General features: G+C 41.5%; 1 protein-coding gene across 1 annotated transcript in view; it reads right to left on the bottom strand.

The window, feature by feature from the left end:
• The window catches only part of COL22A1 (collagen type XXII alpha 1 chain), a 270,579-nt gene that overhangs the window by 195,617 nt on the left and 56,435 nt on the right, over positions 1 to 18,527 (bottom strand). Inside the window, exons 5-6 of the mRNA XM_060202364.1 lie at positions 13,811 to 13,922; positions 8,871 to 8,994 (exon numbers count right to left, since the gene is read on the bottom strand). Coding sequence (XP_060058347.1) covers positions 8,871 to 8,994; positions 13,811 to 13,922 — 236 coding nt within the window. The remainder of the gene's footprint in view (positions 1 to 8,870; positions 8,995 to 13,810; positions 13,923 to 18,527) is intronic.

Genomic DNA, 18,527 nt, shown 5'->3' with positions numbered 1-18,527 from the left:
TAAGTAAGTTATTTGACTTATTTATGCCATTTTCTCATTTGTAGAATAGGATTACAAACAGTGCCTATACTATGAAGTTATTATGAAGATTACAAAGCAGATACTATCTAAATATCAAATATAACAATTCAACAAATAAGTTCAAATACATTGCCACACTCAAACTTTCTCTAATAAGCACATATAATTATGAAGTACTCATACTTTCTATTTATTTGCCTACAACTTTCTGACTTTTGAGTTTCTGGGGCTCATGTGGAGTGGCTCCAACCAGGGGGTAAGCCTCCGACCCTCCCTCACTGGCTCTACAGGTCGCGTGACTCAGAAAGAGGCATCAGGGAATATTCTGGTATGAATATCCATTTATTTGGAGATGGGTACAGGTCTTTATACTGAGTTAAACAAAGAACATTTTTCACATATGTCAGAAATTACAGGTCTCTTAAAGGTCAGCTTGCCCCTATGATAGGGGGCTAGTATGACAAGAATTGAGGAGATACATAAAGGTCAAAATGATTAGTCTCCATGATGCAGGCGAGTTTGTTGGTATGCATGAGACCCCTTCTGTTTCATTTGGTTTAAATCCCCCCTGCTTAACACTATTCTATTTACATAACCACTTCATTCTATTTATATAACCGCTGTTAACAAGCACCTCCCTCCAGGGCATTGGTTCAATCCCCACTGTTTCATGATATGTTTTTGCTCCACCCCCCCTCCTTGTCACACCCTGATCCTCTCCTTGTCACACTCTGATTGTCACCAGTCACTTTTCTCTCCACCCTCTCTATGTCACACCCTGTTTCCACCCTACTTGGCAAGTATATATAAAGACAGCATTGTGAGTTTTAGAGTACTTTACCTTGAGTTTAGCTTAGCTCGGTTTAGATTGTGCTGAGTCCTGCATGAATAAAGAGATACTGCCTACAGCTCAACTATGAGTCCCTGGTCGTCTGTTACCCACCCGTGAAGCCAGCCCGGCGAAAACAACCTAACCCGTCGAAAACGACATATGGCGCCACAACGTGGGACCAGACCTGCGCAACTCCCAGATAAGTGAAGACGTAGCCTACCTATGCACTATGGTCTTCTCTTTTACTTACGAAGAGGTTTGCCAAAGCCTCTACTGTTTCATTATGAGACAGTTTCTCTGTCTCTGGAACATTTTACTCTGGGCCACACTTCGTTTCCCTCACCGGGAACTTTGGTTTCTCATGACCGGGATCATAGAGCTTGGGAGATGCACGGAGATTTCTCCTTGGACTTTCTGGATTCCCTCTCCCATGTTTCCTGAGGAAAAGGACTACATTTTGCTCCAGGCCACAGTTTGGTTCTTTATGACCGTGATCATAGACCTTGGGATATGCATGGGGATTTCGCCTGGAACTTTCTGGACTTCTTCTCGAATGTTTCCCATGGAGAAGGACTACTCTAATTTGAAGAACATTCTCGAGTACCCTGGCAGTTCCCAAGTATGGAGACATGTGGTTAGTTCTACTCTCCTGATTGGATTCTTTCTTCAATGGGAAGACGCTTTTAAAAATGGGTGCCTGAAGCAATCCAGCAGGAACAGTCAGAAACACCCTAAATGGAATTTCGAGGACCTTTTTGGACTAGGTCGCCCTCCGGGGATTCTTAATCCTACATGGTGAGATCTTGATAATCTGGTTCAAGTTGCGTTTAATAAGAGAATGATTTGAATGACTGAATTTTTGTTTGACATTGACTTAAAAAAAAATGCTGGACGCAGCCATGATTTTTAGAGACATCCAGAAACAATCCAAAAAATTGTTTTCTTCCTCCTTTGATTTCTCTTTTACGTCTTGACATAAATCTGAAATGTTTAATCCTCAAAACGGTATGAGTTATGGGTGGGGCAGATAGTGCAATGATTATGTTAATTATTCTCATGCCTGAGGCTTTTAACCGTGGTTCTTCTGTTTACCTTTCCACATTTTATTGAGTTTAAACTGTTTAAACAACCTTACAATCATACTAGAAAGGACTTCCAATTATAATAGAGTTATCAATTATAGTAAACTTCTAATCTGCTACAAGTTTTGTTTGACAAGTAAGTGAATTTCAGCTGTCAAAGTCTTCACATGAAAAAGCATCTACTCAAATAGAATTCCTGGAAATCCATTTGGATCCTGTTCTCTGACATCGCCCCCGGAAACCAATGATGAGACCTGGCACGACCTGAAGAAACAGATTCACAGACTCCAAAGATCACTCTCTACAGAAAAGCAGAATTCAGGTGGCCGACATTCCCCATCGAGACAGACTGTACAGCATTTCATCCTCTGACATTTTCTTCTGTGGTCAGCTACTTTGGACTGACACCTCCATCGGACTTACTGGTACACGCTGCTGTGTTTCTCAAAGACTAACTTCAGCCAATTGCCTTGAGACTTTATAGACCATGTTCCCTCGCCTGCAGGCTCTGTCCCAGAGGCAGAAAACTCCCCCTCCTTATTAGGTTATGCCCACAGAGGCATGAAGCGCCCCAAGAGGCAAGAGATGCCCACAGAGGCAGGAAACGCCCTTTGAGGCAAGAGATGCCCCCAGAGGCATGAAGCGTTCCCAGAGGCAAGAAATGCCCTTTTGCCTGCTAGGCCTTGCCCTTTGAGGCAAGAAAAGCTCCCCTTGGCATCACACTGGTTATTGCTGTTCGCCTATTTTGTTTTCCATGTCTTATGCCAGTTCTTTTGAAAATGCCTGTACGATATACGTTTCTGTTCACCCCACAATGGCCATTAGTTAAAAAGAAAGGGGGAATTGTTGGTATGCATGAGACCCCTTCTGTTTCATTTGGTTTAAATCCCCCCTGCTTAACACTATTCTATTTACATAACCACTTCATTCTATTTATATAACTGCTGTTAACAAGCACCTCCCTCCAGGGCATTGGTTCAATCCCCACTGTTTCATGATATGTTTTTGCTCCACCCCCCCTCCTTGTCACACCCTGATCCTCTCCTTGTCACACTCTGATTGTCACCAGTCACTTTTCTCTCCACCCTCTCTATGTCACACCCTGTTTCCACCCTACTTGGCAAGTATATATAAAGACAGCATTGTGAGTTTTAGAGTACTTTACCTTGAGTTTAGCTTAGCTCGGCTTAGATTGTGCTGAGTCCTGCATGAATAAAGAGATACTGCCTACAGCTCAACTATGAGTCCCTGGTCATCTGTTACCCGCCCGTGCCCGTGAAGCCAGCCCGGCGAAAACAACCTAACCCTTCGAAAACGACACGAGTTAATTATCCAAAGGTATTTGAGAGAAGCATAGGGGTTAAACCAGTACAGTGAGGTAGAGAAGAAGAAAAACAAAGCTTGATGTAAATCACAGATATCCAAGGGCACAAGGAAATAGAATATGGGGTCTCACTGCCTGATATAGGTGGAGGTATATGATACAGTGTGTTCTCCTTTATGATCAAAAGGTCAAGTGGACGTGTGAACTTTGAGTGAACCCTAAAGCAGGCAACCATTTGGCCTGATAGCAGGGGGAACTAAGTGTGAGAGGCTGGTAGGCTTTCTGTGAGCTTGATTGACTAACAAGGAGAAACTGAGTCTGGGAGACTTTTCCCTCTTGGCTCATCTCTATAAGGAGAGAGGCTAACAAGTGGGGTGTCTTTCCAGACCTCCATCCAAGGATGGGAGAGCTCCCATAAGCTCTACCATGCTTTCACATAGTCCCACATTGAGTGACATTTTAGGACATTTGATTTTGTGAATAAAGAGACATACAAAATAATGTCACTAGTGTGGTGGTATTGTGATTTGAACCCCACCCTTATAAAAAATGAGGTTCTGAGTTAGATCCCCAAAGCTGTATATGCCAGAGTGATACTCTTGATTCATTCTCATTCTCTCTCTCCCTCTCTCCATCTCTCTCCATATCTCTCTCTTTCTTTCTCTCATTAGTAAATAAATACACACTCCTAAAAGAATATAATTACAAATTATGAGCATGCTTTATATACTTATTCATCAGCTAATTCAAGTATTTATAGAGAAAGCTATTGACTTGGTGATCAGTTTAATTTTTCTTTCATCTATTAGCCCATATTTCTTATACAAATGAGGAAGACAGCATAATGGCTATGCAAAAAGACTCTCATGCCCGAGGCTCCAAAGTCCCAGGTTCAATCCCCAGCATAACCATAAACCAGAGCTGAAGAGTGCTCTAGTAGTTCTCTGTATCATTCTCTCTGTAACAGGTGCACTGATCTTGCTCAATAAAATTATATTCTTTAGAGACTGTGCCTTCATGTTTCTCCTAGGCTTCATAGATGTCCAATAAACACAAAAAAGGAACCAGCCTATACTAATACTCAGTGGTAACAGTAAACATTAAAATAAAAGTCAAATGAACTATTAAAAAGATAAAATAACAAAAAGTGGTCTAGGACTTGGTCCTGAGTTCAATCCCAGCACATGTATCATAGTGACATCTTGTTCTTTCTCTCTCTCTTCCTATCTCTCTCATTAATAAATAAGTAAAATCTTAAATATATATATTAAAAAAGGCAAAACCTAAAGTGTATTAAAATATTCTGTCAGACAGAGGACATAGTGGGGATTGTACTGTTATGTAGAAAACTGAGAAATGTTATGCATATACAAACTATTGTATTTATTGTTGAATGTAAAACATTAATCACCCAATAAAGAAAAAAATATTCTGTCAGAATTCTAAGGTTACCTCATAGCCTGTTCTTTAGAGAATTTTCAGAGATGTCTCTCAACTGTTTGTTGCCATTGAGTCACTGTTTCTATTCTTTATCTGAAGAAGCTCAAATAGTAAGGAGTTAAATGGAAAATATCAATAGGTATGTTAGATTCTGAAGCTGGTCACTTGCTCCCGCCCCCCACCCTTATTAGAATACTGCTAAACTCTTAGTTCTTGGTCACTTGATCACATATACCCAGGCATGTTGATTTAGTTACATTTTTTTTCATAGCGTCATTAGTATATGAAAGTTACTTTGATCATTTTATCATCTTTTTTTCTTTCTTTTCTTTTTTCTTTTTTTATTTATAAAAAAGGAAACACTGACAAAGCCATAGGATAAGAGGGGTACATCTTTGCACAATTCCCTCCACCAGAACTCCGTATACCATCCCCTCCCCTGATAGCTTCCCTATTCTTTATCCCTCTGGGAGTATGGACCCAAGATCATTGTGGGATGCAGAAGGTGGAAGGTCTGGCTTCTGTAATGGCTTCCCTGCTGAACATGGGCATTGATTGGTGATCATTTTATCATCTTATATTCTCTGCACTGCCCCATCCTTTTAAACAGAATCTCAACTTCTCTTTGTCACCTCTTGAATCCCAGTCCATAACAACAAAAATGAAAGAATGAATAAATAAATAAATAAATAAATAAATAAATATATAGATGACAACAAATGGCACATTCAATAGGAAGGTGCAAAATAAATAAATAAATAAATAAATATATAGATGACAACAAATGGCACATTCAATAGGAAGGTGCAAAATAAATAAATAAATTCCCTTAAGTTGAAAAGAGATTCCTGATGTTATTCAGGTAATTAGCCACCATGGTATTCTGGGTTTTGTTTGTTTGTTCTGAGCCCATGTGGCCTCTGTATAGCCAAAGGGAATTATATCTATTCTAATTGTATTGCTGCTGTGCTGTAGTTATGGTAAAAACACAAAATGCTGGGGTTCGACAGTGGCATACCTGGCTAAGCATACACATTACAGTGTGCAAGGACTTGGGTTCAATCCCTCGCTCCCCAGATGAAGGAGAAATGCTTAGGGAGAGGAGAAGTAGGACTGCAGGTGTCTTTCTGTCTCTTTCTCTCTCTATCTCTCCCTCCTCTCGCAATTTCTCTCTGTCTCTAATAAAAAATAAAAAACACAAATGATGAATCTTTGTCTGCTAATCTAGTATTTCTAATGCATGCTATCTAATACATTAAACATGGTCCCTTTTGTTAAAATATTGTCTAATATCATTGAATTTCATGACTCACAACTTCTTGAGAATATAGAGTTCCTATCAATGTTTTTGATTCTTCTCTCATGGTATAAATCAAAAATGGCACCAACATACCAAAGTATCTACTGGTGTATCTACTGCTTCATGACTCAGATCAATAAGCCTATAAAATCTGGCTTCTCACCATCTCTCAAGCATCAGTTCTGGAATCAGACAAGCCCCTTCATTTCCCCAAATACTCACTTTCAAGGGTGGATAGCTGTAAGTACCAAATGAGGTCACAGAAATGAACATCTAGATCTTTGGATCCATAGTGATGTTGAGCATATGGGAATGCTGTCACTGTCTTTCTGTTACCAGACTGCCTATCTGGCAGACCTTTCTCCATTTCTCATGTGTCTGTCTAGTCAGTATTTCCCCAAGGCATGAAGGTGGCCCTCATCAGTTCTGTGATATAAAATTGAACTTCCAGGTGCCTCTTTGAAAAAGTGCCTGAAGTCCTTCAAGGCAGACACATCTCAGTCCTCTTCTGTGGATTTCAGCCCACAGTTCATTCTGCCAAGAAGTGAAGACACAGACAAGATGCACTTCTGCAAATACCATGAAAGAAGAGAACCCAGACCAGGGGGCGGTGTGGGCTTACCCACAGGAATGTCATGGCTGGTTGGCCCAGTCCCTCTACCCCAGGCCCGGTGAAATCTGAGAGATAATACCTGTGTGGCCTCAGATGAAAGGAGATGAGGGAAAGAACCTGCTCTCCAGACAAATGACCTTTACAGAACTACGGATTCTTCACTCAGCTGTCCACATTCAGGAGGTGAGATCACTCAGCAACTCAGTCTACAAACTTTGTGCTTATCTCTGCCTGACTGTGCGTATGGCAGAAAAATAACTCAGCAGGACAGACTGATGGCAACAGGAATCAGCTGGGCATGGTGGAGGGAAGACAGACTTGGAGTCTGACTGCCTATGTTTAAATTCCATCTCCCCCTCTCATTAATATGAAAACCTGGGCTGGGGAGATGGTACAATGGTTACACAAAAGAGTTTCATGCCTGAGGTGCAGTGGTCCCGTGTTTGATCCTCAAAACACCATAAGCCAGTACCAAACTGTGCTCTGGTCAAAACAAACTAACTAACAATAAAAAAAAGTTATTCAAATTTCTTGGTTTCTCTGTGGTGCAATTCTTTCTTTTGTAGGATCATGGCAGGGGGCCAGGCAGTGTCATATCTCGTTAAATGCACATAGTACCAACTGCAAGGACCCTCTCAAGGGTTCAAGCCTCCAGTTCCCTACCTACAGGGGAAGTAGTCACAAGCGATGAAGCAGGTCTGCAGGTGCCTATCTTTCTTCCTCCCTCTTTGTCTATCCCCCTCATGCTCCCCTCTCAATTTCTCTCTGTCTTATCCAATAACAACAAAAAAAAAGAAGAAGAAAGAAAGAAAGAAAGAAAGAAAGAAAGAAAGAAAGAAAGAGAAATAAATAAATGCCAGGAGCAGTGGATTTGTACCATAGGCATCAAGACCTACTGATAACCTGGGAGGCATCATATATGTATATATGCAGAACATATTCCTAGAGAACATATGACTAACTTGAGCTAAGAACTGTGACACACTCAATAATGCCCAGTGTCCATAAGTTCACGTAGGTGATATCAAGGACATGCTAAGTGACACACAGTGTCAAGTGCGTCAAAGGGAGAAGCCTGGGAGTAGAATCTGATAGAGCACACAAGTAGTTGATCGCCCCTGCAATCAGCAAACTGCACTGATGGCTCCAATCATAAGATACATTTATCCTCACTCAGATGTGTGATGCTGAAAAACTGTTCTATAGTCTATGAAACCAAAAATCAAAATACACTAGAAGTAAGATGGGACTTCAGAGTTTCATTCAGGGTCAAACCAAACACATCACAAGGGATAACCCTTGATGATATCTTATTGATGATTCAGAGACTTATTTTACCTAACACTTATACTGATCATTAATAGTAGCTAACTCTATTTTCTACACTATAGCTAAGAAAACAACCACCTGGAGAACTAATGTGTTTCAGCGCCCACACCAAGAGAGGAAGAAATGCAAATCTGAAGCCAGGCAGATAGACTCAGAGCCCATTTCTTCTACCACATCAAGAAATTATGCCAGTTGTACTGGCATGGCACAGGTGTTATGTGGTTGCCACTTCCCTGGTTAGGCTGAGAGTAACCATTACTGAGAAAAACTTCCATCTCTCAGGGGTGTGGTGCTCCCCCTGAAGTTTCCTGGACCTCCACACTATGCCCTTCATCTCTCTGCCCAGGATGGAGGTCTCTATAGAAAGCATAGCACGATCCCTCTCTCCATTGTCACTGGTCATCTCCATCAGGAACAACATAATGAACCCCTTTGGGGGACCCCATAGGACCTTACCCTCAATTTGGATCAACAATGGTAGAGAATGTTCCATCCTCTAAAGGATGCTACCATGATGCAAACCAGACTTTCCTGGGCAGATGACTCCACCAATGTTTCTTGGAGCCCTGCTTCCCCAGAGCTTTGCCCCACTAGGGAATAAAAGAGAAAGGCTGGAAGTATGGATCGACTGCCAACACCGATGTTCAACATAGAAGCAATTACAAAAGCCAGACCTTCCACCTTCTGCACCCCATAATGATCCTGGGTCCATACTCCCATGGGGTTAAAGAATAGGAAAGCTATCAGGGGAGAGCATGGGATGTGGAACCCTGGCAGTAGGAATTGTACACCTCTTATCCTATGGTCTTGTCAGTGTTTCAGTTTTATAAATAAAAATTTAAAAAAGAAGGAAAGTATAGTTTGGTGTCATACACATTATAAGGAACAAAAAGCTGTTCCTTCTATAGAGCAAAGGCACGTGCTCCTACCTGTGGGATGCCATATTGGTCGATGACCTGCCAGATGTACCAATCTTCTTTACGGGACATTTTCCTGAACCGGAAGGTTGTGACAAAGGCGTATTCATCAGGCAATCCTTGTGGGAACACATCCCTGGGGGAGACACAGATGACACCAGGCTGAACCAAGAGAGCAGTAACTGATATAAATAACTCACTATTTTAAAATTTTTTAAAATATTTATTTATCTTCCCTTTTTGTTGCCCTTGTTGTTTTTTTATTGTTGTCATACTTATTGTTGTTATTGATGTAGTCATTGTTAGATAGGGCAGAGAGAAATCAAGAGAGGAGGGGAAGACAGAGAGGGGAAAGAAAGAGAGAAGCCTGCAGACCTGCTTCACCACCTGTGAAGTGACTCCCCTGCTGGTGGGGAGCTGGGGGCTTGAACCGGGATCCTTACACTGGTCCTTGCACTTCACGCCACATGTGCTTAACCCACTGCGCTACCGCCCAACTCCCTACTCAGTATCTTTTATTACAACCATCAAGTTCAGTCAACTTCACTCTTTTACAGTTTGTTTTTTACTTCCTATTTCTTTTATCTGGACCTCAAAGTGATGGACTTTTTGCTCCCTTGGCATTCCCTTCAATCCCTTCAAACCTGCCCCTTTAGTATACAGCCTTTCCTTTTTCTTTCTTCTATCCTCCCTTTCCCCCTACCCCACTCCTCTTTATTTCTTCCTTTCTTTCTTTCTTTCTTTCATAAATGCAGAGAGGTAGAAAGTCAGAGAAAAACTCAAAGATGCCACTGGGGGCTGGGCTCAGTCCTGGGTCAAACACATGGCGAAAGAACACACTGTTCAAGGGAGCTATTTTGCAAGCCTACTGCTTTTCCATTTTCTACCATCACAGTTCCTGACAAAATCAACTATAAATGCTGAATTTCCATTTCCTCCAGCTTAAATACAGCTAAAAATCTCAGCCTTCTCAGGCTTTGCTTAGTCTGCTATTTCTCATTAAGGCCCAACTATGCCCCTGTATCCTCTTGGGTTCCCTGTCCCCTATATCGTACTCTGTCTAAAGCCTTGGACTTCTAGAAGACAAGTCTCTACCCATACAGTGCTGAAACTTTCCCTGCCCTCCAAATTCAGGAACAACAGGATTCCTTGAAAGAAGATAAAAGGAATGTGTTCTGATCCTCTTGTAACCAAGGGCAGTTAGATTCTCAGGGGTTAGTGGAATGTAATTTTTTTGGTGAGCATGGCCTCACTCACTGAGAATGAGGGCATCAAGTCCTCTGAAAATCAGCTGTCTGCAGCTCCACTTGCTGAACTTGGCTGGAGGGATGGGGAAGGACGGGGGCCAAGTTTGTGTCTTGGGACAGGAATTGTCTACAAATGGTACATGACAATCTGGTATTATTAACTTCTTCTTGGAAAAGGTAGATGTTATGTAGCCGGAGAGCCAGAAAGGAAATGAGTGGGCATTTGGGTTTCTGGTTCTCAGATGTGTGTAGACCCTGAGGGACCCTTTGGGTGTAGACTTCAGTGAGCAAAGACTAAGTCTTCCTCTCTGTGGTTGGTCCAGTAGATCTAAGTTATTCTCCTAAGTGGAATCTCACTCAAGACTACACTCAGGCACAAGTACTCATACCCATCACACAGAGCACTAGGGGCTTCCTTGAGATTCAGACAACCTGGGTCATGGCCAAATGGGGAGAAGACAGTCTGCAGGGAGATGAGGGGATGGGCAATAACAGAGACTATCTAAAAGGAAAAAAAGGGGGGGGGAGCAAATCTAGTCCTTTCCATAAGTGCCACAGGTAATGTCAACTGTTAATGGTTCTACTGTCAACAACAGTAAAAAATTGCAAGTCAGAGAATCTGGGTATGAGGTCAATCTCTTATTTCCTATGAGTTGTATAGTTTTAAACAAGTGACTACTTCCTTTCTAATCTCAAATTCATACCAGATAATGACAAAACTAATACTTATCTCACATTACACTATTATAGTGGAAAAAGAAATTAGATGAGGTATATAAAATACCCTTTAAGTGTTAGACAAGTTTAAAAATATGAATACTGAAAACAAAACTTGTTTATATTGTTACTGTTAGCAAAATTAACCTGCAAGTTAATATCACAAGTGTATGTATGCATGTAGGCACACATATTCAAAACACTAGAAATTAAGCAGATATTATTCCTTCTCTAAATGTCATATATTTACTGTTGTGACTTGGTTTTTGTTGTTTTGACATTAAAACAAATCTAAAATCAAACAAAAATTCCTTCTCAGAATGACTTAGCATTTTATGAGCACAAATCCATCACAGAAACACATTCCAATCCAGCATTCCATAAAGAATAATCCAGAACACTTTGCTGTTTTTCCAAATGTCTCATTAGAAAGACTATACCTTCAACAGAGGACCCTCATGCTGAGTTCTTCCATCACATTTGTGTTAATGTATGCTTGTCTTTATTTCTTGATTGAGTTAATTAAATTCCAGTTTTCTGTAATTTTATGTTATCTTTATAAACCAAGTGAATGATGAATTTGAAACATTCTATCAGGAAAGTAAGGCAGAAGTAGGCGTGTGTTTGTGTGTGGTGTATGTGTTGTGAGGAGTTGCTAGTGGTAAATACATTCTAGACTCTATTCATCCTTGTAAAGTTCCAAAATGACCAAAGGACCAAGTGATAAGAATGACATCACTCAGCATCTGTATATAGAGAGTAACCCTTTCAAATCTTTATTTTCCACTTGCTGAGAGAAGCTTCACTAGTAGTAAAGCAGTGTTACATCTCTCTCCCTCTCTCTCCATATATATATATATATATATATATTACATTACATATATATATATATATGTCTCCAAATATATATATACTTATATATATTTCCCCTCCCTCTCCACTTCTTTGTCCTATCAAATATTTTAAAAATAGTGAGAGAGCAGCCCTGGTCCTTTAGAAATACCTGCCTTCCTCAAGAGTCAGTTGTCAATGACCACAGTCTCCATTGAATAGGCAAAAAGAAAGCAAATAATCATAGAGTTAAAGTGACCTGTGTCATCCTTCTTTGGTAAAATGATTCTATGGGACATTAATTAGCCCTATGATTCAGGGTTGCCATCACAGGCTGACACAATGTTTGATGCTTGACTGATACTCAAAATAATGTAAAAAAAAAAAAAAATTACAAAGGACAGAGGACCTAATGGGGGTTGTATTGTTATATGGAAAACTGGGAAATGTTATGCATATACAAACTATTGTATCTACCATTGAGTGTAAAACATTAATTCCCCAATAAAGAAATTTTTTTTAAAAATTACAAAGATGATGACATACATGCAGAAATCTGAATTCTTTGTTCTGGTATCAAACTACCATTGCCAAACTGGCATCTAGCAGAGCACTGTCTCTAATTCTAGTTTGATATATCCATGTATGTTTCAACAGATACCTAATGGCCATTTTCTCAGCGAAAAGCCTAATTGCCTGCTAGAATTGCAGTCGAAATCTGGCTTGGTTTCTCAGCGAGCAGGGAGCTATCCAATGGCCAGCCACACTAACTGGTTTCCAGAACGGAGGCAGAACTGCTAAACAAGGATAGTTGATGTGAGAGGAAGATAAGTTTGAAACCAAAGGTTAGGATGAGGTAGCCAGGGAAATATTTCACCATCTGGAGAGCAGATTTCACATGCTTGGGGCTCCTGGTTCAATTCAGTCCCTGGAGGTGCATGTACTGGGGAGGGGTTCTGGCTTCTCACATGAAACTTTTTCTGTCTCATGCAAAAGAAACAATATAAATTTTAAAAAGAAGGTACAAGTGGATCAGACCACACAAAGGGCCATTTTAGCTCTCTAAAAAGCCAAGGAAAAATTAGCTTTCAGAGTTTTAAGGCAAAGGAATTATGACATGACAAAATATTGCATTTTCAGAAGATCTCTGAGATCCCCTGAGATAAGCTGAGTGGAACATTTATTTTGGTATCACTAGCTAACAACTAGAGAGTCAACAGATTTAAGACTTTAGATAAATCTCTACAGCAAAATCCTCTCAACAACACCCCGAAGCAAAAACTTCCTCTTCTTTCCAGGGCACTATAGGGCTCTGGCTTATGGTAGTGCAGGGGACTGAACCTGTGACTTCAGAGTCTCATGAAGGTCTTTTTGCATGCCCATTATGCTAGTCCCCCCTGCCCTGAGACATAGACACTTTCACTTCAGCTATAAATCATGACATGATTAAGGTGCAAGTGCATCTGATAAATTTTGTAAGTTGTGGGGCTGGGTGGTTGTGCACCAGGTTAAACACACACAGTACGAAGTGTAAGGACCCATGCAAGGATTCCAGTTCAAGCCCCTGGCTCCCCACCTGTGGTGGTGGTGGTGGTGGGGTCACTTCAAAAGCGGCGAATCAGGCCTGCAGTTGTCTATCTTTCTCTCTCCATCTTCCCCTCTTCCTGTAATTTCTCTCTGTTCTATGCAATAAATAAATAAATAAATAAAAATAAACAAATAAGTTCAGACATCCAAAATATACTGACACTTGGTTTCTCTTGGTGAGCAGGACTCTGATTCTGGGTGGTATTATTACGTCTCCCTGGTAATGCAATGTGTGGTCTAAGCAAGGAGTCATGTACCTATAACTATGCATGTTAGCTATGAATAAAATAATGGGAAGGGCATGCATAAAAATAGCACCAATTTTGTATGGAGAAGTGAATGCTGGAAAATCAAGAAACCAATAAAGTCAATGGTAATAGGTCCACTCAGAAACCGATCAAATTCCCTGATCACTGACTGGGTTGCTTTATCTCCATGAGGTCTCACTGAGATGGTCAGAAACCTACACAGAGTTCAACAGGCGACCATGGTTAACTGGCTTCCTTCCAGTCTTTTTTTTTTTTTTTCTTTAAAGATATAAGGGACAGGTGTGGAAAGAGAACCACTTACTCAGTCCTTTGCACCACAGGAAAAGATCCCATCCGGACATAGGCGCTCTGGGCTCCATTCTCTCTCTTCCCTAAGATCTCCTTTATGCTGAACAAATCCATCAGGTCAAAACCTGTCAAAAGTGAAGAGTTAGGGGAGAGTTTGCACGGAGGAGTATGGAAGAGAGAATCAAAACACACCACTTCCTGCGATGGCAGCCTGCCTAGAGATAAAGGATACCAGATTTCAACAGAGGGAACCATTCAGTTACATGTTAGGGAGAAAACACAAAACAGTAGAGTGGGGGTGGGGGTTGGGTGACAGTGCAGCATGTTAAGTGCACATGGCACAAAGCACAAGGGCCGGCATAAGGATCTGGGTTTGAGCCCCCAGCTCCTCACCTGCAGGGGGGTTGTTTCGCAAGCAGGTCTTTGGGTGTCTTTCTCTCCTCTTCTCTGTCTTCCCCTTTTCTCTCAATTTCTCTCTGTCCTATCCAATAACAACAGCAGCTATGACAACAATAACAAGTGCAACAAGGGCAACAAATGGGAAAAAAAATAGCCTCCAGGAGCAGTGGATTCATTGTGCAGGCACTGAGCCCCAGCAATAACCCTGGAGGCAAACAACAAACAAACAAACAAAAATAAAAACAGTAGAGCAGAGAGATGTACAGCTTCTACTTCCCCTTCCAAATCCAGGGAAAAGGTGCCTAGAAACACATACACTGTGTTTCCCAAAGAAATATAAGTGTAGTAGAAGTCTTGGACTCTAGTCAAGCAGGGAGCAAACAGAAGATGTTCTAGCCATGTGACATAGAGGGAACTGGAAGCCCCACACAGCAACAGTGCTCCCACAGGCTGGCTCAGCAGACCAAGTCACAACCTAGAGCTTTCCTGTTTCTGAACTCACGTTTGTGAAATTTCATTTGGATTTTGCTTGAGTGTAGTTTTGAAGGTTTGACATTCCATGATTTTAAAGACAAGTATATCAGAGTGAGGAAATCTTTCTTCAAGGTAGCACAGAAATTAAAAGGTGTTTTTCAGTTTAGTTTTGATTCTAAGACGAGAGGAACTCGTGCAATGGGAATGAAAAGTTATAGACAGTCATGACCCTTGAGCTTGGGTGAGTTGGGGCTGTTAACTCAGCTTCCCCAAATTTTCCTCTGACACTGAGAGACTAGACAACACAGGAAGTCTCATTATTTGGCTTCTTGATTGTAAAATCAGGGTGAATGGGGTGCAGAAGGTGGAAGGTCTGGCTTCCGTAATTGCTTCTATGCTGAACATGGGCATTGGCAGGTTGATCTGTCATTTCAGGAATATCTCATAAAAACTGCAGCAAAGGTGGGCGCGAGGAATAACATCATTGCAAGACTGGCCAGCTCCTCATGGGGCGCGAGCGCTTCCACACTACGATCATCATCTCTGGCATTATGCTATTCCACTGCAGAATACTGTGCCCCAGGATGGTTCCGTAGCCCCCATGTCCACTTGGTCGATTCCAAATGCTATTCCTCCATGAGGATAATTTCTGGAACCATCCGTTCCACCCTGGTTCCATGGCTGCCAGTTCTTAGCAACATCGCCCCGCCAGATATTCGTTGGGATGCGGCATCATCTAAGTTCATTTCCCACATCTACGCTCGACCGGACCTGCCAATATACGCGGATATCTTCGCCCACCCTGTCCAATGCTTGACGTCTCCTCACCCAATCTGGTCTCCTACGCCTACACTGAACTTCTCTGTTCCAGACTCTTGGAAACAGAGTTGGCAGTCAGCTGAGGTAAAGAACAAACACCTCATCACAGACCCCTGCAAGCGTCAACCCGGCTTTGACCTAGCACGTTATGACTGGGCCCTCCTCAATCACTATGGAACAGGCCATGGCCGGTGCGCCGCTATGTTCCATACTCCCAGCCTGTCTCTCTCTTTGCCTAGTGGGGAAGGGCTCTGGGGAAGCAGAGCTCCAGGACACAAGGTCTGCTCAGGGAAGGCTGGTAATGACCCTGGGTCCATACTCACAGAGGGTTAAAGAATAGGAAAGCTTAGGAACCTATGTGACCTTTGCATCCCTGTAGATCTGAACTCACATTCTGTGGTCATGAGTAGGAACATTCCAAGCTGCCCCAGTATCGATCCATCTTCCTCAGGTGTAGCATAGAGTATGTTGTCCAGCCTCCCTTCGGAAGATGAAACATTCCCTACCAAGTTGTACCCTTCTTATTTTATGGTTTTGTCAATGTTTCGTTTTTATAAATTAAAAAAAATTAAATAAAAAAGAAAGAGAAGATAAAAGCAAAAAAAAAAAAAGAATAGGAAAGCTATCAGGGGAGAGGATGGGATACAGAGTTCTGGTGGTGGGAATTTTGTAGAGTTGTACCACTCTTATCCTGTGGTTTTTGTATTTCCTTTTTATAAATAAAAATTTTAAAAAATCAGGGCAAATGATACCATCATGTAGGACTTCCAGGAGAATTACAAGAGCTTCTTGAATTCACATCATTCAGTTTATGACAGGAAACTGGTGCTGGAGATGTTATTACTAATGAGTCAACACCAGCACCTCACATCGTCATCCACATCTCCCCACAAAAATGTCTGGACCAGCCTGGAACAGAGGTCTGAGTTCTGTAGACAGGGTAGTCAGAAGAGTCAAAGAATGAGCTCAGAAGAGCTTAACCAGAGCTTGAGAGGGTGACATGTTGGCTTTAATCATTCTCTCAGGAAACGGGAGAGTCTGAGGTAGGTTAAAGGAAAAGCAACCAAAGGCTAGAATAGGCTTCATTAGCTTTTGCTCCCCCTATGGGCTAACACAACCCTTGGCACTGATGCCACCTAACCGGTGAAACTGTAGCATGATGCTTGCTTTCCCTGACACTCAGGAGCACTACTGTGAATAAACAGCAATGTATTCATAAGGCTCACAGCATGAAGACTGAACTATACCCTACCACTAAATCCTCTCTAAAGAAAGCATGTTTCCATTCAACATATTTTTCAGAATTTCTGGATTACCGGGCCTGTGTAAGGAGTGGCAGGGATGGAATGGATTTAGCACTGATGAGAAATTTGAATACTGGAGTCAGACAAGTCTGGTATTATGAGCCTACCCACCATGTCCTGAGGTGTATCCTAACTTCCAGGGAAGTTTCCTGATGATCTCTGTGTACCAATTCATTCATCCTTAAGGGGAAGGGGAGTATTTTAGGATGGCCCTCACAAACATGTTGTGAAGTTGACTGATGTGATACAAGGCTTTTCACAGGGAGGCTGACATGCAGAAAAAACTCAACAAAGTAGTTTTGTGTCGATAGTTTTTCCACTGTGATGATCATAGCACAGTGTGGCAGTAGAGTCAGTCCAGGAATGTCATTTATTCACTCAATAGTTTTTTTTTTTTTAATTGACTCTGTGCCAAGCATAAGTAAGTACAAGTAAGTACTGGAAATGTAGCAGGAAAGAACATAAAACCTTAAATCCTAGTGAACTGGTACTCTAGGACAGAATCAGATTTCACAAATGTAAAATGTCAATGGAGTTGGTTTTTATTTCCTTAAGATAGTGAGGAATAACTGAACAAATCTGAGATTTGTCAGAAATGAACGCAGGGTCACAGGGTAGGTCCTGGGGTCAGATCATTAAACATAGTGTTGCCACATCTCACATAGGTGTCTGGACACTGGAAGCTTTTTATTGTTATTATGATTTTATTGCATTACGTTTATTTATTTACTTATTTATGTATTGGATGGAGACAGCCAGAAATCTAGAGGGAGAGAGACACCTACAGCACTGCTTCACCACTTGCAAAGTTTTCCGTCTACAGGTAGGGACTGGAGGCTCAGATCTGGGTCCCTGGATATTGTAATGTGTACTCAATCAGATGTGCCAGCATCCTACCCCCTGGTAAATCTATAAATGGAGGTTCTTACTCTTCAAGTCTGCTCAGAATTTGGTGGGCGCATGCCCACTACCAACTTGTGAGAAAGCAGGGGTGAGAACAGCCACCTTGGCTTGTTCTTTAGTTCAAACTTCCAACTATCATTAGGAATTATTACAGGGGGTCGGGCAGTAGCACAGCAGGTTAAGCGCAAATGGTGCAAAGCGCAAGGACCTGCGTAAGGATCCGGGTTCGAGCCCCCAGAGGGGTCACTTCGCAAGTAGTGAAGCAGGTCTGCAGGTGTCTCTCTTTCTCTCCCCCTCTCTGTCTTCCTTTCCTCTCTCCATTTCTCTGTGTCCTATTCAACAATGATGACATGAACAACAACAATAACTACAACAACAATAAAGCAACAAAGACAACATAAAGGAAAATAAATAATAAAAAAATGGAATTGTCACCTTCATCTGGGTTTTCCTTTAACAGTTATATGTGGAAGATTTCCCGCCATCTTTAAGTTATGATTAATAGTGAGCTACAAGATTGTAAGACTATAGAGTATACTTCCACACTGTGTCCACACCCTCTGGGGGAGATAAGTTGAAAAGAGGCAAACACATGTGCTCTTTTGTGATTCCACTATTAGTAATTTCAATGAATAAAAACAAAGACTAAAACAGAACAAAATGTGAACAACAAGCCATTGACTGCGTGACAGCAAAGGATATCACTAGAAAAGGGAATGTGTCTATAATAAATAAAGGCTGAGAAAACATAAAAACAAATTCCCTGAGATAAATGGATCTGATGTGAGGCAACAAGAGGTATGAAGCAACTGTCTAATACAGAAATCACAA

This window comes from Erinaceus europaeus, chromosome 1, assembly GCF_950295315.1.
Source record: "Erinaceus europaeus chromosome 1, mEriEur2.1, whole genome shotgun sequence".
Lineage (NCBI taxonomy): Eukaryota > Metazoa > Chordata > Mammalia > Eulipotyphla > Erinaceidae > Erinaceus > Erinaceus europaeus.
The sequence above is the reverse complement of the archived record's forward strand: the minus strand, read 5'-3'. Positions and strand labels throughout refer to the sequence as shown.